This window comes from Podarcis liolepis (genome assembly GCF_965112155.1).
Source record: "Podarcis liolepis genome assembly, chromosome: 8".
NCBI classification, from domain to species: Eukaryota; Metazoa; Chordata; class Lepidosauria; order Squamata; family Lacertidae; genus Podarcis; species Podarcis liolepis.
The window spans coordinates 82,143,245-82,164,535 of record NC_139560.1 but is presented as its reverse complement, the minus strand read 5'-3'; the positions used below and the strand labels follow the sequence as shown (position 1 = coordinate 82,164,535).

The following is a 21,291-nucleotide window of genomic DNA, read 5'->3' as shown; positions in this document are numbered from 1 at the left end:
TGTCAAACAACTTTTATGTTGGAAGAGGTTCAAGAAACGCCCACTGACGGATTCTGCCAGTGACTGAGGCAGCCACGATGAGAAGGGGCTGTGCAGTCAGAAAGGTTTAACAAGGCAAATTAACCGATAAAGGCACCAGCTTACGCACGAGTAGCTCATACCCATTACATGCACTAATTCAGAGTGTGCCCCAGAGTTCTTTGCACCACTGAATAGGGAAGTCAGGTAGGTCAGATGTAGCACATGTCTCCCCTTGCACACTGTTTTTGGCCAGGCTAGTACACCTCCCATCCAAATCCTACATCAAGGCACTGTGGGGCACATTCATGTTGTGCATTTCACGCAAGGATCAAAATAAACCTAGCTTTTTTGTCTGGAAGACTAGTAGAAGTTAAGTGAATGTCCCCTCAGCCAGCAACCATTTCCAAGTAATCAACAGGACTTAATTTGTCGTACCACACTTCATGGAATGTGGGTTCTGATAACCCGGGTCCCAAATAGCGAGAAGGGTAGGTAGGGAATGAATTCAGAATGGGTTGCTTGCCTCTCTTTTGGACCGCTAGGCTTCCCCTCCCCGAAACACCACCTAATATGGTTTTGTGTTTCAGTACTGGCTATGTGGCCCTAACAACTGATGTGATGTACAAGAAGTACCGTATTTTTGGCTCCGTAAGACACACTTTTCCCCTCCTAAAAAGTAAGGGGGAATGTATGTGCGTCTTATGGAGCGAATGCAGGCAGGAGGCTCTGCTCAGCGCTCCCTTTGAAGAGCAGCGGGGAGTGTGTGTGCGGCTCTTGGGGGCTTTTCCCCGAGGAGCGAGAAGGGCAGCCCGTCAGTCCCTCCTCGGGGAAAAGCCCCCAAGAGCCGCACACATGCTCCGCACACTTTTTAAAGGGAGCACGGCTTTTGCGGGAGGTGGGGGAAGGGACAGAGGGTAGCCCTTTAAAGAATATTTTTTTTTCTGGCATTCCCCCTCTAAAAACTGTTGGGATACTGCCAGGGAGACAAAGTCCATCATGGCCCCCAAGCCGCCTCCGGACGTCCATCAATCTCCCGTAGACACGCAGTATCATTCAATTAGCGACACGAGCTCAAGAAATAGCCTGCCACATTCCAGAACTGGTGCACGCTCTATCAGCAGATAATGCACAGCGAAAGATGCACGCAGGAGAGTATTATTTACAAGTTTATTCAGCATTGGTCAGAACAAAGAAAAACATGACTGCCTGCTTCAGTGTCTCTTACACAGAGAGAGAAAACGCAAAGACACAACAGAAACATCCTGTGAACAGGAAATACACAGACTCTGTGACTCACAAAGCCTGCTCCCTTTTAAGGTGGAACCGAAATATCCTAACAAAAACTAGGTGCATCTTATACTCAGGTATGTCTTATGGAGCAAAAAATACGGTAGCATATGATTAATTCCTACACTGAGAGAGTTCTTAATTCCCTCTCTTTCCCCGCAAACATTACTATAATCTGAACATAGAAGAATTTTTCATCTAACTGCAAAGGTGAAAAATAGTATAAATTCACTATTTGGTTCATTTATATGACTCACATCGTGTCACTTTTGTTCATTTCATCTTTCACCCGAACATATTCCAGGTGAGTTTCCTGGTATATCTTGAGTGAACTCTAGTTAAAGAAACAGATAGTGATTAAAATACAGACATGCAAATAAACAAGTATTTTCTTATAGCTAATGCATTGATTCCTAATATCATGAAACAGCGTCGCGAAAGTCAGAAGACATACACTAAATAAGGTTGCAGGAGAAGGGGTGTCCACAGCTGTGGAACCACCACTAAAAAAGACTCTGGCCCTGATGCCTACTAGGGCTGGGCGATATTAGCTTGAAATAGTTGAAAAGGGGAGGCGCCGAGGGAAGAATGAGCTCCATTGGCCAGATACAGCTCCGTCCTCCGCACACCGGGTGCTGGTGACAGAGGGAGTCCCTCTGCTGCCAGCGCTGGCATGCCAAGGGAAGAACGAGCTCCACTGGCTCCAGTGCTTCGTTCCTCCCTCGGTTTGAAGGCCAGAATATCTCAGAATAAAAAGATCTTCTCATGGGCCAAATGTGGAGGCCTGGAGGGGTTAATCAGTTAGTCCTGTGGGTCTGAAGCTCCCCTTCCCTGCATGAAGGGATTACAGAACAACCCTCCAGCTACCTTCTTAAGATCACTCTTGTGCAAACCCTCACTCAGGGACAGGCAATCCTGATGTCTCAAAGCAGGCCTCACCACTTTCTTTCTAAATATTTTCTAATTACCTTCTTCTCCTCCAGCTCTGCTTTCACAGATCCCAGCTCCTCCTGACACTTTTCTAGAGGCAAGATTTTCTGCAGCATTTGCTCCACTTGGTGACGAAGTGTGTCATTTTCTCTGAAACGGGGCAATTAATATAACAGAAGTGGAAACGAAGCAAGAGACTTGCATGCAATATCTTACTGTCTCTGTGGACACCAAATCACAGTAGTCCCATGCCCTCCCACCATGGCCCAAGCCACATAGCAAACACAAACCAAAATGTCCTTATAATATCCCATTGCACTCTCAAACATATTTGCTTAAAAACTATTCTCGACACCTCACTCTTTTGTCTCAGGGAGCAGACAAAGTACAGTAGAACAAATTATTAACACCCAGAGATTCATCAAGCAGTGATAACTCCCAAGCCCAAAGCCATGGGCACAGCGTCAGAATTCAAGCAGAATGAGTTCTTACCTTACAGCAAATTGAAGCTGTGATATCTGGTTAAAGAAAACCTGAAATGCAGAGATTAGCTCGATGGCCACAGTTACAGATCAACAAAACCCACTGTGCCTCAGAGGCATTTCTTATGAGTCTGACAGCAATATTCATGTACGAAAAGGATGTATTTGATGTCTTGCCTCGAAGGAAGCACGAACAAGATATTTTATTATCACTCTCAAGGGCCCAAGAACTTGAGAACTGTACAGAGCAGAACCTGACATGTCAATGGCTGAGTTTGCTTTTACCATGTGTGTGAACAGCAGCTTGTCTTTGCATGCTTTATTTTTCCTACCATAGTCTGGCAATCTCACATGCAAGATCTGAGCCTCTATAGGCTTCGGGGTCTACCTACAAACTACACCTACAACAGGAGAAACATTTTCTCTGATGATCTTCTGCTGACACGCAAAAAGCATTTTTATTCAGACAGACTTTTGGTCCAATAAGCTGACTTGTTATGATTTGCAGTTTGCTCAATTGGACGTTGTTTTTATCAGTTTTACCTTCTTTTATGCTGTTCCCATTTTATCCTTTGTATTTTACTCTGTTAACAGCCTTCAGCAGTATTTGGGACACACATATTATACATACCTAACAAACAAAATGTAGTGTTGGTTATGATGAATATATTGAGCTTGCACACTCTGGATTTTCCCTTTCAATCTGTGCAATTAGGAGCCTGGTTTTTTCCAGCATGTACGCATTTTCCAATGAAAGCCCAACAAGACTTGTTTCTAAAGCACCTGCACCCAAATATTAAAAAATTAACCTCAAAGCAGCAACCTTCAGGCTTTAGCATGACAGTGAAAGACGGGGTCAGGCTACACTAGAGGCTTCAGTTACAGAAGCCTCTTTCACACAATGTTCACAAAAGCTGTTCCCGTTGCCAAGGAAACGGGATGCCTCCTTTCTGTCAAGGACACTGTGGCTGCTGTTCCCTACCTGTGTGCTGCTGCCTGATGCAACTCAGGGTAATCTGAGCCTTGGCAAATTACGCCACCAAGATTTCAAGTCACAAAGTTGCTACCTTTTCAACAACATCTGTAGGGTGCGCAGTTCAGCCACGCTCACTATGTATCATAAAGTTCTAACACTTAAACACACCCTACCACCACTTTAGATTTCCCACAACAGTGCTTTGCTCCAAGCAATACACATTCAATTTATTTCCTAGGAAAAGAAACGCAAAAGGATATCGTTGCACTTTTGCTGGTATTCTGTCAGCAAGTGGCTGTAAGAGAGAAGGGGGGGGGAGAATTAAATGCAGGTCCATGCTGAACAAACAAATACATGAAATATTATTGTGCCTGGTGCATATTGAAACTGATCTCTGTGCTTTATAGATTAGTTAGCAAGGGCAGATAGGCTTTCTCACATTACTACAAAAAAATCAGATTTATTTTAAAAATGTAACACGTCCTTCCACTTCTCACACCAGTATATATAATATATTGCACATATGTTCACACCTAATTTAAAGCCAAACCATGCCTTAGTGTGTGTGGCTTATCAGTGAGGGCTACCGGGGAGTAAGATATGGTTTGGCTCTCAGTGTGTTATCCAAACCTGGGCTCATGGACTGGCTCACTCCAGACAAATCACGAGCTGTAACCAAGGTCTGCTCCTGGTTTACATCTTGTACTATATTTGGGAGGATGCCACACTACGCCAAACCATGCCTTTGCTCTGGGTAGCACAACAGCAGGAAGAGGGCAATTGTTGTCACCTTCTCTTCAGTAGCCTGTGTGCTCGCGCTAAGCCATCTTTAGCTTAGCATTATGTGCTACCTGAATCAATGTTTGCCCATTTACAGTCCTCCCCCCCCCCAGCGCCTTTGTGGACTACAAGAACTCCTGCAGTCCTGTGCTGAAAAGTTAAGTCTGCTGCACTGCATCAGGGCCATACCGAATGCAATTTTGCAGAGCAGAGGATTTTACTCCCATTGGGTTTGAATAAGATTGAAAGCAGTCGAGCTGTGCACAAGAGCGGAAAAATGAAAACAGTTGTTATGCGTACACAGGTGAAAAATAAATTTGTACAAAAATGGTGACAACATACTTACTCGGTATCAATGATCTTTTGCTTTAATGCAATTAGGGCAGCTACGTATTCATTTAAATTCTGAAAGAAAAAAATGTAGAAGCCAGTTAAGGAAATTCAGCTCCCACACTCCAATAATATCTTCTAAGTTCGTACTTAACATGGGCACATGTTAGGAACGTTTAGTCTGCAAACAGCAAAAAAATAGGAAAGCTGAAAGGCAATGCAATCACAGACAAGATGAAGCAGGTGGCAAATGAATATGTAAAAATCACTTAAATGATTTTTTAAAAATAAAAAAATAAAAAGGGAAAAGAACCTGAATAATCTTAGGTTAGTATATTTACAGTACCTAAATTTAAAAAAGTAGTGGACAGAGCTCCATGCACCAAGTGCCCAGAAATTAGCAATTTTAGGCATATCCTAAGCATTAGAATAAGGGACGCGGGTGGCACTGTGGGTTAAACCACTGTGCCACTTGGCCTTGCTGATCGAAAGGTTGGCGGTTTGAATCCCTGCAACGGGGTGAGCTCCCGCTGTTCGGTCCCAGCTCCTGCCAACCTAGCAGTTCAAAAGCACGCAGTGCAAGTAGATAAATAGGTACCACTCCGGTGGGAAGGTAAATGGCGTTTCCGTGCGCTGCTCTGGTTTCGCTAGAAGCGGCTTAGTCATGCTGACTACATGGCCCGGAAAGCTGTCTGCGGACAAACGCCGGCTACCTTGGCCTGAAAGTGAGATGAGCGCAGCAATCCCAAAGTCGTTCGCAACTGGACTCAATGGTCAGGGGTCCCTTTATCTTTACCTTTAAGCATTAGACTATACAAACCCAAGTTTAGCCTTTTCAGTGGTGGCTCTGCATTTGTGGAATGACCTTCCTTTTGAGGTTTGGCTTGCCCTCACTTTATATTCGTTTAGACACCAGGCAAAAGCTCATCTTTTTTGCCACACTTTGGTGGGGAAGAGTCGTTCCCGAGTTTTGATGCTGGCAGTTATGTTAATGTACAGTCATCCCTCGGGTTAAGCATTTTCAGGTTGTGCTCTGCGTTACTTCCGGGTTTCGCCGCTTGCACATGCGCAGACGCTCAAAATGATGTCACACGCATGCACGGAAGCAGCAAATCACGACCTGTGCATGCAGGTTGCCTTCGCTTCAGGATGAGAACGGGGCTCCAGAACGGATACCGTTCGCATCCAGAGGTACCACTGTACTCCTTTCCTGGCCAATTCTCAGCAGGTTTCCTAAAATTTGGTGGGAAACTTGGAACCTGAGCATCTTAAAGACTTTAATAAAATTAATTTAAATGGAATGTGGGAGGGGTGAGAGGGATTTGAAATCTACAGTGGTACCTCGGGTTACATACGCTTCAGGTTACAGACTCTGCTAACCCAGAAATAGTGCTTCAGGTTAAGAACTTTGCTTCAGGATGAGAACAGAAATCGTGCAGCAGCGGCGCAGCAGGAGGCCCCATTAGCTAAAATGGTGCTTCAGGTTAAGAACAGTTTCAGGTTAAGTACAGACCTCCGGAACGAATTAAGTACTTAACCTGAGGTACCACTGTATTTGTTCAGCAGCATCATATAGTGTAGTTTAAAACTTATTTCAAAATGTCAGGGACAAGATGGATTAGAAGTTATAGGGCATTAGTATTAGACAATGAAGGCAACAAGCGATCACAATAGAGTTTTTTAAGCTATTTGTGTCTCATATTCAGGCAGGCTTGTAGATCATTGTTTGCTGGCTTGGTTACAGCAAGTAAGAATCATCACCAGGTGACCAAGTAGGGAAGACTTTGTTCATTGGAAGATACTTTCTTCTCCTTTCAAATTTCGAATTGTCGATGTGTTACAAATGCTGGAAATAGGTATGCGTGAGCAGGCAAGTGAGCCCATAAACATCTCCTACTTGTATATATTAAGCAATTCCATCCAAATTTTATTGCGTTTGAATTATTCAATCGTCTTGATCCTTTTCTTTTTTCTTCCCTCTACCTTCTGTGACAAGTTCCGCTGCATATTTCTTTAAAGGACTCGCGGCCCTAAATCAGCATTTTCATCGAGCTACCCACAATGACTTTGAAGTCTCTTACAGCACAATCCTAACTATGTCTACTTACAAGTAAATACTACTGATTTCAATGGGGCTTACTCTCAGGTAAGTGGGATTACAACTACAGCCTTAGGTTGTGATCTTACTGCAACTTCTCCAGTGCTGAGTCCCATTGAACTCAACTGGGCTTACTTCTGAATATGCATATCGGATTATGGTGGTGCTCACTTGATTTTATAGACTTGGGTTAGTTATCTTTTCCTTGGGTTACCGTATTTTGCGCCCCATAAGACGCTCCGGCCCATAGGACGCACCTAGTTTTTTTTTGGGGGGGGGGAAATAAATTATTTCCCCCCCAGGTGCGGGGCTGGAAGAACCAGCTCGGGGAACAGTGGGAAGGCACGCTCTGCCTCCCCGCTGTCCCCCGAGCTTGTGGGGCTGGCGATGGGGAGAAGTGCGCTGATCCCGGGACGGCAGGCAGATCTGCACCGCCATCCAGAGCGGGGCGGGACTTAGCGCCCCACTTGGGATGGCGGCGCACATGTGCCTGCAGTCCCGGGACGGCAGACAGCTCTGCGCCGCCATCCCGAGCGGGGCGAGACTTAGTGCCCCACTTGGGATGGCGGCACAGATCTGCCTTGCAGTCCCAGGACGGCAGACAGCTCTGCGCCGCCATCCAGAGCGGGGCGGGCTTCGCCCCCAGCTCCCGGTGGCCGCGCAGAGCTGCGCTGATCCCGGGACGGCAGGCAGCTCTGCACCGCCATCCAGAGCGGGGCGGGACTTAGCGCCCGCTCCCGATGGCCGCGCAGAGCTGTGCTGATCCCGGGACTGCAGGCAGCTCTGCGCAACCCTCGGAGCCCGTCTCCCGAGGGTTGCGCAGAGCTTCCTGAAGCCTGGAGAGCAAGAGGGGTCGGTGCGCACCGACCCCTCTCGCTCTCCAGACTTCAGCGAAAGCCTGCATTCGCCCCATAGGACGCACCCAGATTTCCCCTTCATTTTTGGAGGGGAAAAAGTGTGTCCTATAGGGCGAAAAATACGGTAGTTATACAGTGGTGATTCCCAGAGTTGTCAATGAAGACAGGCTTCCTATAAAATTTGCTATGGAAGAACAAGTAGCATAAGGTCCTACTTAATTTTATGTGGTACAGTGGTGCCCCGCAAGACGAAAGCCTCGCAAGACGAAAAACCCGCTAGACAAAAGGGTTTTCCGTTTTTCAATGCGCTTCGCAAGACGAATTTCCCTATGGGAAAACGTCTTGTGAGTCTTGCAATTTTTTTCGCTCCCCCCCCTTTTTCTAAGCCGCTAAGCCGTTAATAGCCTTTTAGCTGCTAAGCCGCTAAACCGCTAATAGTGCTAATCCGCTAAGACGCTAATAGGGTTGCTTCGCAAGACGAAAAAACCGCTAAACGAAGAGACTCGCGGAACGGATTATTTTCGTCTTGCGAGGCACCACTGTATATGATGTTCTGTACAATAAGGCTGAGATAATAAGTTTTGTTTTTGTTTACAACAGCACTAATAGTTTCCCCCTCCCCTTTTTTTTGGGGGGGGGGTTATTTTAGTCCTGTTTTCCCAGTAGCAAAAGCCAAAATAGGTTCCTTAGATTATAGGAGTTTACAGCTGTATTTCTCACTGCATACACACATATTTTAAAGCTATATTTATTTTCAGGGAATGACTAACAATATAAAAAAATTACCAAGAAACCTACCCAATCCTCTAAATTCAAATCACCAATAGGCCCTTTAAACAAAATAAGGGCAGATCACAAGCAAGTCAAAGTAGTCTCAGCAAATGAATAAACGTGTATTCAAAAATGTTTACTGGGCTGCTTAGGAAAAACCATAATGTAAACTTCATTATCTAACAGAAAATGTTATCGAAACCTAATAGACTGATTTAGCCACAGTCCACTTTAATTTGACTAATGTGCTTTCCCCTCACTAAAACAATTCAATTCAAACAATCTTTTTATACATCATTCCACAGTACGTTCTTTTATTAACAGACCACACAGCAAAATAATAGGTGGAAAGTGATACTTGTTTTCGAAGTTCATGAAACAGTGGTGAATTAGATTTGATGGGGGAAATAAATACACGCTGAGGCTTCAACGTTGCTCCAGCTCCAAAGCTGCCTGGAAGTCTAGCATTTGCACAACACATGCAAGAGTATGTGGGCAGCTCCTAATCAGGCAGGTCCAAAAGGAGCTCTTTACATGCCCCGAGGCACGTCCCAGGGCACTGAACAGGGAACTCTTCACGTGGTCAAAGGCACTGAACAGGGAACTCTTCACGTGGTCAAAGGCACAAAACAAGGAACGTTTCACATGCTCAAAGGCACCGAACAAGGAACTATTTACATGCCCCAAGGCACTGAAAAGGGAACTCTTCACATGCCCCAAGGCACTGAACAGGGAACTCTTCACATGCTCAAAGGCACTGAACAGGAAACTCTTCACATGTCCCAAGGCACTGAACAGGGAACTCTTCACATGCCCCAAGGCACTGAACAGGGAACACATGCTCAAAGGCACTGAACAAGGAACTCTTCACATGCCCCAAGGCACCGAACAGGGAACTCTTCACATGCCCCAAGGCACTGAACAGGGAACTCTTCACATGCCCCAAGGCACTGAACAGGGAACTCTTCACATGCTCAAAGGCACCGAACAGGGAACTCTTCACATGCCCCAAGGCACTGAACAGGGAACACATGCTCAAAGGCACTGAACAAGGAACTCTTCACATGCCCCAAGGCATCGAACAGGGAACTCTTCACATGCTCAAAGTCACTGAACAGGGAACTCTTCACATGTCTCAAGGCATTGAACACGGAACTCTTCACATGCCCCAAGGCACTGAACAAGGAACTCTTCACATGCCCCAAGGCACTGAACAGGGAACTCTTCACATGCCCCAAGGCACTGAACAAGGAACTCTTCACATGCCCCAAGGCACTGAACAGGGAACTCTTCACATGCCCCAAGGCACTGAACAGGGAACTCTTCACATGCTCAAAGGCACCGAACAGGGAACTCTTCACATGCCCCAAGGCACCGAACAGGGAACTCTTCACATGCCCCAAGGCACTGAACAGGGAACTCTTCACATGCCCCAAGGCACTGAACAGGGAACTCTTCACATGCTCAAAGGCACCGAACAGGGAACTCTTCACATGTCTCAAGGCATTGAACACGGAACTCTTCACATGCCCCAAGGCACTGAACAGGGAACACATGCTCAAAGGCACTGAACAGGGAACTCTTCACATGCCCCAAGGCACTGAATAGGGAAGTCTTCACATGCCCCAAGGCACTGAACAGGGAACTCTTCACATGCTCAAAGGCACCGAACAGGGAACTCTTCACATGCTCCAAGGCACTGAACAGGGAACTCTTCACATGCCCCAAGGCACTGAACAAGGAACTCTTCACATGCCCCAAGGCACTGAACAGGGAACTCTTCACATGCCCCAAGGCACTGAACAGGGAACTCTTCACATGCTCAAAGGCACCGAACAGGGAACTCTTCACATGCCCCAAGGCACTGAACAGGGAACTCTTCACATGCCCCAAGGCACTGAACAGGGAACTCTTCACATGCCCCAAGGCACTGAACAGGGAACTCTTCACATGCCCCAAGGCACTGAACAGGGAACACATGCTCAAAGGCACTGAACAAGGAACTCTTCACATGCCCCAAGGCATCGAACAGGGAACTCTTCACATGCTCAAAGTCACTGAACAGGGAACTCTTCACATGCCCCAAGGCACCGAACAGGGAACTCTTCACATGCCCCAAGGCACGTTTCAGGGCACTGGCCTGAATTCAGAAGCCTACCACAAGCCCCCGGTTTCGCTCCCTACCTGCTGGAGGGCCCCGCAGTTGGCGCAGGCCGTGGCCGCCTCCGCCGCGATCCCCGCTGCGGCCGCGGCGGGCGGGGTCTCCCCGGGCATCATGGTTGCCGCCTTCGCCCATCCGTCGCCGGTCACCGACCAGCCTCGGGCGGCAGCAGCACGAGTGACGGAATCCGGAGGCAGAAGCAAGGAAGGTCCTCTCCGGGCGCCCCGCGACGCGACGCCCAGCGGGAAAGGTCCCCACCACAATCGTCCTAGTGGAAAAGCTGTCCATGGCGCTGCCTAACAAAAACGATATATGAATATATTTTTAAGGCTTTTCCAGGCACAGAACGACAATGGTTCTCTCAGCCTCCGCAGCCACTCGCTGAACGGACTCTGCCCTTAGATGCTCCGCTGTGAAGGGGTTTCTGTCCTCGGACAAGGCACTAGGAAAGGTCAGGCGGGAAACCATGGCGACGACTTCTCTCGTTGCCAAGGCGCCGGCAAGGGAGCGGCCTACAAATCCCAACATGCCGCGCGCGACTCTCGCTTTTTTCTTTCTTTTTTTTTGACCGGGGTGCCAAAGTTTGGGGACGGGATCGCCGGCAGGCCAAAAAGGTAAAGAAAGGAGAGTGGCTGATTTCCTTCAGAATGGATAGGGTTGATCTTCTTGCAGTCCATGGGACTCTCAAGAGTCTCCTCCAGCACCATAATTCAAAGGCATCAATTCTTTGGCGATCAGCCTTCTTTATGGTACAGCTTTCACTTCCATACATCACTACTGGGAAAACCATGGCTTTAACTATACGGACCTTTGTTGGCAAGGTGATGTCTCTGCTTTTTAAGATGCTGTCTAGGTTTGTCATTGCTTTTCTCCCAAGAAGCAGGTGTCTCTTAATTTCGTGGCTGCTGTCACCATCTGCAGTGATCATGGAACCCAAAAAAGTAAAATCTCTCACTGCCTCCATTTCTTCCCCTTCTGTTTGCCAGGAGGTGATGGGCCCAGTGGCCATGATCTTCTTCTTTTTTTGATGTTGAGCTTCAGACCATATTTTGCGCTCTCCTCTTTCACCCTCATTAAACGGTTCTTTAATTCCTCCTCACTTTCTGCCGTCAAGGTTGTGTCATCTGCATATCCGAGGTTGTTGATATTTCTTCCAGCAATCTTAATTCCGGCTTGGGATCCATCCAGCCCAGCCTTTCGCATGATTAATTCTGCATATAAGTTAAATAAGCAGGGAGACAATATTCAGCCTTGTCGTACTCCTTTCCCAATTTTCAACCAATTTGTTGTTCCATATCCAGTTCTAACTGTAGCTTCTTGTCCCACATAAAGATTTCTCAGGAGACAGATGAGGTGATCAGGCACTCCCATTTCTTTAAGAACTTGCCATAGTTTGCTGTGGTTGACACGGTCAAAAGTTCTAGTGCTTTGTTAAAGAGAAAGTACCTGTTGCTCACAAGCCCCCATAGGACAGACTCCACAGCAAGGAGAGGGGCTGTCTTTGAGCATGTGAAGAGCTCCCTGTTCAGTGCCTTTGAGCATGTGAAGAGCTCCCTCTTCAGTGCCTTGGGGCGTGTGAGGAGTTCCATGTTCAGTGCCTTTGTTCATGAAGCTATTTGTGGATACATTCTTTATACCGTAGAACAGCATATGTTACATGAGAACGCAAGTGGTGGCTGATACCCCAAAGATTACTGACGTTTCTGTTAAGCTGTGGGTGAACATATCAGACGACACAGCGATTCTTCAAACAGCTCTTCTTTATTCACAGGCCAGAACAGAACTGAACTGAAGGGTTCAGCCAGCCTGCTTATATAGAGCTCCACTAGAACGCAACAATAACCATTTTCTGTAACTATCCAATCACTGAACGTCACTTTCGATCCCTTATTTGCATATGTGGACCTGAACTATCTACAGTATCCCCCTGCTGGCCCAAGGTGAGAACTTCAGTACATAACAGTTTCTTTCCCCTTTCTGGGCTCTGCGCCCAGCCCCCCAAGCTCACAGATAAGGGTACCATCCAAGCAGGCCAATTTGTGGGTATCAACGCGAGCTGTGTATGAGCTCAATGCTGTAGCTACTGCTGCCCATTAAGAATGGCGTCATCTTGGAGGGGCCACTAGGGGCGCATCGGAAGATGGCTGACAATAACATCTCTCCGACCCACACGAGGTAATTAGGAGGCTGTGATGGGAGTAAATAGCCTCCCTACCCCCCCAAGGTTATGGGGGGCTGCCCTTGCCTGCTGTGCCCTATACCACCCCCGAATTTGGGGGATGGGGGCACTAGGCAGAATGCCCTCCTGTGGATCTCGGTGCTCCTGGACGCTGTCTCTGATCCGCGCTGCTAGCTGCAAGAACTTCAAAAGGAACAATTAGGAAGAAGCAAATGCACATATTTCAAGGAAGGAGGGGGAATAAAGACTGCTAACTGAAGAGCTCTCTGATAAACAAGACGAGTCGGAGGAACAAGAATCAATCATGAGAAGATATGCCAAGACTCGGTATGGCAAAGGGACTGGATGGGGGAGGGGGAAAAAACTTTCCTTTCCTCTATGTGATTAAACAAGAACCCCCCCCCCCACAAGTCAGAAATGCCATTTTAATGACTTAAGCTGTGGATTTACAGCTGTGTGGAGATAAATTTTCTAACCAAAGCATGTTTTAAGAAAAGCGTGGAAAGTTTAAGAGTTTTGGAATGACGCAGTTAAAAATACCGTCGCCATGTTGGCAAGCTCTGTCGGAGGACTTGAGTCTGGGAGGAGGAAAAGAGCTGTTTTTATATTGTGGGTGAGACTCGTCAGTGGGACTTAAGAACGACAGATCCTGAGATTAATGATGGAAAGAGCGATGTTATTTATGAAAGTGATGATATATGGAAACCATCTCGATATGAGGATTGGACGAACGGAAAAATCCACACAGGATATAATTGGTGTTTATCTGCTTAAGGAGATTATCAGAAGAGATCATAAAGAAAAAAGAAAAAATATACGAACAAGATGAGATGTGGAAACAGCAAGATAAGACTGGATAGAACTATGAACTTTATTTGGACTGATTTGGATATTAACGCAGTAGCAAGAAGATGATCAGAATCCCCCTCCGGAACTTGAAATATGGGTCCCCTCAACAAAAATTTAAAATTCGGCTTTGCAATTCGGAATTTATGTGATTTGATTTGATTTGTTTGGTCGGTTAATAAAAATTATTTTTTAAAAAAGAAAAAAGAATGGCGTCATCTTGAATATCAGCATGGCATACACAGCCGATCCTCCGTGTGTCCCTGTTTTCCAGGCACAGTGCCTGATTTAGAGAAGCCGTCCTCGTTTCTGATTTGGTCCCGGATGTCCTCCTTTTCCTTAGGATGTTCCTATTTTCATTGGGACAAATGTTGGAGGTATGGAGCTCTCCGACCCCCGAGCCGTCTGAAGGCAATCCTGTATAGGGAAGGTGTTTTAAAAAAAAAAAAAAGTTTAATGTTTTATTATGTTTCTATATATGCTGGAAGTGTCCCAAAGGGGCTGGGACAATGCAGTCAGATGTGTGGAGAATACATTGTAAAAATTTCATTGTGGAATGGGGCAAAGTTTCAACTTGACTTGAAACTTTTATTATATTTAGAATAAACTTTCCATGTGGGAATTATTTTTGCTAGACTTCAAAAAGCAGGCACACTGCTGTCTCCATCTTGCTTTTGCTTCTGAGACTACCCTCATATATCAGTCATTTATCTGTCATGGAATCACACTGAATGTGTTAATTGATAGCACATTTCCATGTCTCTGTTGTACATAAACTTTTGGACTCTGATTATCTGAATGATTAAATGGAAGTAAGTTCCACTGAGTCCAGTGGAACTTACTACAAAGTACGGTAAGTATGCATAAGTATCTTGAATAGCATAGCTGCTATAAAGTCCGATCCTATGCATGTTTATTTAGAAGTCCCATTCTTTTCAACAGGATTTTACCGAAATAAATATGGATTAGACTGTATTGTAGCCTGGCAAAACTGGCCGGCAAGAGCAGGGAGGATTACATGAAGACAGGAATTCTTGTATCTGAATGGTGCAGCAAGACTTTGTACACCTGAGCTGGTGTGTATGTGTGCGCACACACACAATTTGGACTTCAATACAGGCAGCAAAATGTCTTAAGGTGGGATTTCAGCCAGGTATGTGCAACAACTACAACTACACACAGTCTTCCAAAATCAAGCTACATGATAGTGCTTATATTTAAAGCAACTCACTGTTTCCCAGCTGTGGGAAACCTTAGATCCTTCAGTTGTTGCTGAACAACAAATCCCACCAGCTTCATCAAGCATGGCCAATGTGTGCTGTAGTTCAGCATCATCTGGACTGCTAAAGGTTCCCCATGCTTGCTCTACAAATTATTATTAATAATAATCATATTTACTATCTCATATCCCATTCTTAGGGACGCGGGTGGCGCTGTGGGTAAAAGCCTCAGCGCCTAGGGCTTGCCGATCGAAAGGTCGGTGGTTTGAATCCCCGCGGCGGGGTGCGCTCCCGTTGCTCGGTCCCAGCGCCTGCCAACCTAGCAGTTCAAAAGCACCCCCGGGTGCAAGTAGATAAATAGGGACCGCTTACTGGCGGGAAGGTAAACGGCATTTCCGTGTGCTGCGCTGGCTCGCCAGATGCAGCTTTGTCACACTGGCCACGTGACCCGGAAGTGTCTCCGGACAGCGCTGGCCCCCGGTCTCTTAAGTGAGATGGGCGCACAACCCTAGAGTCTGTCAAGACTGGCCTGTACGAGCAGGGGTACCTTTATCCCATTCTTATGTCAATGAGCTCATGAATTTCTCATTTTCTATTCATAGTCAAAAGAAGTCTAGAAACTAGTCTGAAAGACCATGACTTGCCCAAGGCCACCTGATGAACTTTATGGCTTGGCAGGTCTGCTCAAACCAAGACCAAATATGGAACTACCTGTCAGCTTCATTTATTACCGTAAGTGTACGGATCACTTCCCGTAACGTAACGTCCCAAAGCGATTCACAAGAATAAAATACAATGAAACAGTAATAAATAAATAAGTGCTTAAGTAAATTAAAAAACATAACAAGGGTCTCTCTGGACTTAAATTTGAGGCTCCTGCAACAACAAAATATTTAGAATATACTGGACCCCATTACATTTGTTTAAAAAGGGCTATCAAAGGCATTTAACTGTTGGAGATGTAATAGGGGTAATGTGGCTCCCGTCTGTGATTGGACTAAAGACTTATACAAATTCCAACATATGAACAACTTGCATATAAACACAGATTTGCCATGGACAAATTCAGTGATTTTTGGAATCCATTCTTACAAATACCGTAATAGGTTAAGATCTGGTGAAGTACAATAACAACATTGTAAAATATACAGTTTAGGATTCCCCCCCCCCCCCGTTTTATCTTCCTTTCTACACGGGGTTCTGTTCTGTTTCTCTTTTTTGTTTGTGTCTCATCATGTTTAGTGCACATATTATGATGTACTTTTGAACTTTCAATAAAGATTTTTTTTTTTCATCTGTTTGCAGGCAGATTGCTTTCCAGCTCTAAAAACAGCAGCCATTATAGAACTCCAGCAAAGCCAGTAACCAAGGAAGGAAAAGGTTAGCATACAAAACCCAGAGGACTACTGAATAGAGTAGGAAGGTATGGATGTTCTTCGACAAATCATTAGTTACAATAGGTATTGTTTGAAATAAAAACATCATTCTAGGCAAAACATTCATTTTTATTACTGAAATTTTGTCAAGCAATGACAATTCTAACTTGTCCCATCTGGACATATCTTTTTAAACTTCAACCCATGTTTTGACATAATTATTTTGGAAATGTACTGTTCATATTTGTCATAGTACTTAACTTTTAACAGTATTTAATAGATAGTGATTCAAGGAAGGGGTGTCAGCTTACATCACAATCTTATATTAAGTTTATATTGCGCTTATCTGGTGCACAGAGGACATTTCAGTTGTTGAAGAGGATTATAAGACCATGTCCACCCTGGGCACCTTTGGAAATTACTACAAATTCTTCATGAAGTTCATCATCATAGCTGTCAACTTACAGATTTGAAAATAAGGGACCAGCAGCCTCAAAAATAAGGGATCAGCAGCCAAAATAAGGGATCAACAATTACTTTGATAAAATACATATTTTGTTGCGTGCAAATGGCTTTAGATACCTATTAGGTCCATAAATTACCATATAGCATATATTCAACACAAAAAAACAGCAACAATTTGTTGTTGACAAAGCACAGCTGGACATAGAAAGGGCCCCATTGCCTTCAGTAGCTTATTTAAGGGACATCATCAATAAGGGACAGCAGCGGGACATGGCGCTGGGATAAGGGACTGTGCCGCCAAATAAGCGACGCTTGACAGCTATGTTCATCATGTCCACCCTGTGGATTATTGATTCCAGGTGGAGGTTGGATTAGGTTTAGGCAAAAGTTAATGAGTCAACGCAGAGCAGCATCTCCTTTCTATTCTGCAGCATCTCCTGCTAATCCACAATGACTATGAGGCCAGGTAAAAAGGGGAAACTGCTCTTGATTCACAAAAGGTGGTTCTGGCAGTATGTGGATGACAGTGACCCAGACCTCTCCAAAAAAAGGTTTGCTGACCCCTGTTTTAAGATTAACCACCAGAAAAGGAAAATATTAATATTTTCAACTGATATTAGCAACAAATAGCAACAAATAGTGATTGTTGCTATGGGGAAAGCAAAACCTGCAGATGGGGCCAATCTGTTTGCAGGCCAATTGCTTCCCGGTTCCAGAAACAGCAACCATTATAGAACCATAGCAGGGCCCACAAACACAGTACCCTAGAAAGCAAAAGGTTAACCTACAAAACCCACAGTATTACTGAACAGGGTGGGAAAGGAGGGATGTTCTTCAGCCGACTGGGATTGGGCACAGCCAGCCTTTATAGGCTGGGGGCAGACTGGGGTGAAGCCCAGCCCACTTAGACTGGCTGTATTATTATTATTTAATTATCTTTATGTATGTTTATATATTTGTATTTTAATTCAATAAAAAAGAAAAGAAAAGAAAAGATTAAGACAAGAAAGGGGGGGATACAATACAAGAATTTGCATTATTATACAATCGTTCATTGAATTTGTAAATAAAAGAAAATATTCAAAGATTACCTGAAAACATATTGTCCAAATAACAATCTCCTTGCGGAATTAAACTGATCCTTGTAAAATACAATGTGCAAATGTTAATTTGTTAGAGTACACAAAAACAAATTAGGGTAATAGAAGGCTGTGCGTTAAACGTAAATAACAATACAAGTACAATGAGAAGAATTGGAAGCCTTTTATTTAGCCTGGCTGTATTGGTCAGGAATCAAATAAATGGATGGTGGGAAAGCCTGCCAATCCAAGCGGCCGGAATAGGAATTCTCCAGCTGCCAGCCACCTAGTTGCAGCCCAGCACCAGTCTGGGTAAGCTGCCATTCTCTCTGGCCACCTCCTTGTTGGTATTTTGTGGGAGGGATTCAAGTGTGCACAGGAGATTTAGGTTGGTGCAGTTAAAGTGGATTAAAGTGCTCAGTCATTCAGATTGCTCTATAAAGTCCAGATACAATCTAACTTCTGCATAAGCTTTGTGCAAGCAAATCAAGATGAATGCCCAACAAATAGTATGTCAGCTCACTGATTCCTACTCAAGTTGTTGACTATGCCTCCTGTCGAAGAACAATCTTCATCTGCTCTTCTTTTTTAACATATGACCAAGTCCACTCTGTAGCTCCTTGGTCTTTTCCTGGTTGCCTTGGTGAGGACCACCAACTCTTGATTCCGGTTGTAGTTTGGATTTGGCTTAGGCACTGGAGGCTTGGAAGAGGGCTGGCACATGATTACTGGATTACTGGAGCCTAGGATTACTGGATCCGCCCAAGACACAGGTCTACATAGATGACTATGCCTTCTGTCAAAGAACAATCTTCATCTGCTCTTCTTTTTTAATAGATGACCATGTCTACTCTGTGGGTGCAGGGTCTTTCCCTGTTTGCCATAGTGTGCACCAATGCTGAGGGAAGAAAGAAATGTGACCATTATTACCAAGACGTTTTGATGGGAATGGATGATAAATCATTAAGGCGGTTCATAAAAAAACTTTTTTTTAAAAAAAAAGCCTGCTCCAAAGGTCTTAACTTACTACAATAGAGATTATATAGCTATATTTAAAATTTCATGCATATCAGTTTATATCTTGACCCTCCTGCACCAAACTGAAATTTCAGCCTTTGCGACATAGGAAAACGGCCAAGTAAACAGTTATTTTTGTCACTTTATGAAAAATTCAGCTTTATTTTATGGTCTTGTTGCTTCTTGCATCCATTCACCATTAACTCAGCCCCTTGAACACATCCTGCTTCACCCTTTCCCCTTGGCTGCCCTTTGATGATGCTCTCTTCCTTTGAAAACTAAGGGCTCAGCAACACTTATGGTATCTTTGGTCCCACTCTTTCAGGCAGAGCTCCGGGGCTCACGCTTTAACGCTCCATGTCAGAGCACTTTGCTGGGGGCAAAACACTTGTTAAAGCTGAATCAGTGCAAACATCCATTTGTGTTTTCCACTGATGGACATTTGCTTCAGTTGGGCTTTAAAGAGTGTGTTTTCAGAGGGAATGCTCCAGAGCAGACTTCCTCGCACTCGGCCCCCCAAGATGTTTTGAGACTACAATTCCCACCCCACTGGTCCTGCTAGCTAGGGATCATGGGAGTTGTAGGCCAAAAACATCTGGAGGGCCGAGTTTGAGGAAGCCTGCTCCAGAGCTAGAAACAGGTGCTTAGACACAGAGCTTTAAATTGTGGGCTGTGCCAGGAAAGAGCGGAGGAAAGATGAATGTTGATAAACCCTAAATTATTCCAAGAATCCAGTTACAGATAGGTAGCCGTGTTGGTCTGCCATAGTCAAAATAAAAAAATTCCTTCCAGTAGCACCTTAAAGACCAACTAAGTTAGTTCTTGGTATGAGCTTTCGTGTGCATGCACACTTCTTCAAATACACGTGTATCTGAAGAAGTGTGCATGCACACGAAAGCTCATACCAAGAACTAACTTAGTTGGTCTTTAAGGTGCTACTGGAAGGATTTTTTTTATTCCAAGAAGACATTATAGAGAAGAAAAAGGCTGGCATACGGGCTGCCGATTAATCCCTGGAGTCTGCTAGCCCTGTGTTTGGGCGCACAGTATCTTAGGCTGCTGGCCATCTCCTCTGGATACCTCACTCAGGGACAGGGGTATTTAGCTGTCTACTGGAATGCTTAAGCAGGGCCTCCTGCACTTATGCTCAACCGGCATGTTTGTAAATAAACTCAAATATTACAAAACACAAGTAAATCTCCAGTGATTTCCTTCCAAAGGAAACCAAACCTGGGTAGGCACCACACCTGGGAACTTTCCATTGCTCAGAGAAGAGCGAATATATTGGGCTGCTGCAAACTTCCACTGAAGGAAGTCAGGAGTGTGAAACACAAGGATGGGGATGTATCCGTTTGGTCTACACGGGAATATGTGTCTGTTTGTCTATCTGCTTTGTGTGCGTGATGCTTCCCTCAGCTGGGGTGCTGCTCGAGTTGGTTTTATTCAGAATATTTACACGACGTACAATGAGAAAAGTTCTTGGGGTGGTTTACAACAATAAAATACCGAAATACCACTATTTAGCTGCCCTTTTGGGGCAGGGGAATCAACCCCACGGAACTCGAGTCAAGGAAGAAGACGCGTGTCTGGTGGTCACCCGGTCTCTTTTGCCCGCATTCTTGCAGGTTGGGGTTGGCAAAAAAGACACGTGTGTGCGCGCGCACGTGTGAATGAGTGAGCGAGCGCGTGGAAGGAATGTCGAAGTCCAGCTCGGCCCCGTCCCTTCGCCCTCTGACCCGGAGGATCCCCGGCCCTCCTCGCCAAGGAACACGCCGCCACCACGGCAAAGGAGGGAGGCCGGGCGGCCCTCTCGGAGCCCCGCCGCCCCTCAGCTCTGGCCTTGACGCGCGCGGGAAGCTCGGCAGCCGCCGCGCGGGCGTCTGTTCCAGGCGGGACCGTTAGAGCGGGCGGGCAGGCGCGCGCGCGGCCGCAGAGCAAAGCGCCGCCATGAAGCTGGTAGCGGCGGCGGCGCTGCTCCTCTTCGCTGCCGGCCTCCCTCACGCGCGCGCCCCGTTTAGGGACCCGGACTGGACAAGCCCAAGCTGTGGCCCTCAGGCGCTGTTGGACTACAACTTCCATCATCCCTGTCCTCTGGGCCCGCTCGCTAGGGGATGATGGGAGTTGTAGTCCAGAAACACCTGGGGATCCCAGGTTGAGAAAGGCCCGAGCACCTGTGAGCTGTCTATCATAAAATGAACACGCCGCCTGGTGGTTTAAAAACCCTCAACGCGGTTTACAAAAAGATAAAAGCACTGAGAAGAAATCACAACCATGCTTTAAAACATAACAAAAGTTAAAATACTAAAACGGGTTGCCTCAGCTTTCTAAGCGTCTCTGAGCAGGGAACGCTTTGCGCAGGCGCCTGTTTGATCTCAAGTGGCAGGGAGTTCCCAAGGGCAGGTGCTGCCACACGAAA

General features: G+C 45.7%; 1 protein-coding gene across 4 annotated transcripts in view; it reads right to left on the bottom strand.

The window, feature by feature from the left end:
- ICE1 (interactor of little elongation complex ELL subunit 1) overlaps positions 1 to 10,872 on the bottom strand; it is a 34,782-nt gene extending 23,910 nt beyond the window's left edge. For 2 of the 4 annotated variants that reach the window (XM_083518951.1, XM_083518952.1), the window contains exons 1-6: positions 10,717 to 10,870; positions 4,823 to 4,881; positions 3,957 to 3,991; positions 2,731 to 2,749; positions 2,277 to 2,388; positions 1,566 to 1,642 (exon numbers count right to left, since the gene is read on the bottom strand). In XM_083518951.1, coding sequence (XP_083375077.1) covers positions 1,566 to 1,642; positions 2,277 to 2,388; positions 2,731 to 2,749; positions 3,957 to 3,991; positions 4,823 to 4,881; positions 10,717 to 10,809 — 395 coding nt within the window. In that variant the 5' untranslated portion in view covers positions 10,810 to 10,870. Of the gene's footprint in view, positions 1 to 1,565; positions 1,643 to 2,276; positions 2,389 to 2,730; positions 2,750 to 3,944; positions 3,992 to 4,822; positions 4,882 to 8,559; positions 8,587 to 10,716 lie in introns of those variants that run through there. The other 2 variants (XR_014529576.1, XM_083518953.1) reach the window with 2 other exon arrangements.
- Positions 10,873 to 21,291: the final 10,419 nt, after the last annotated feature.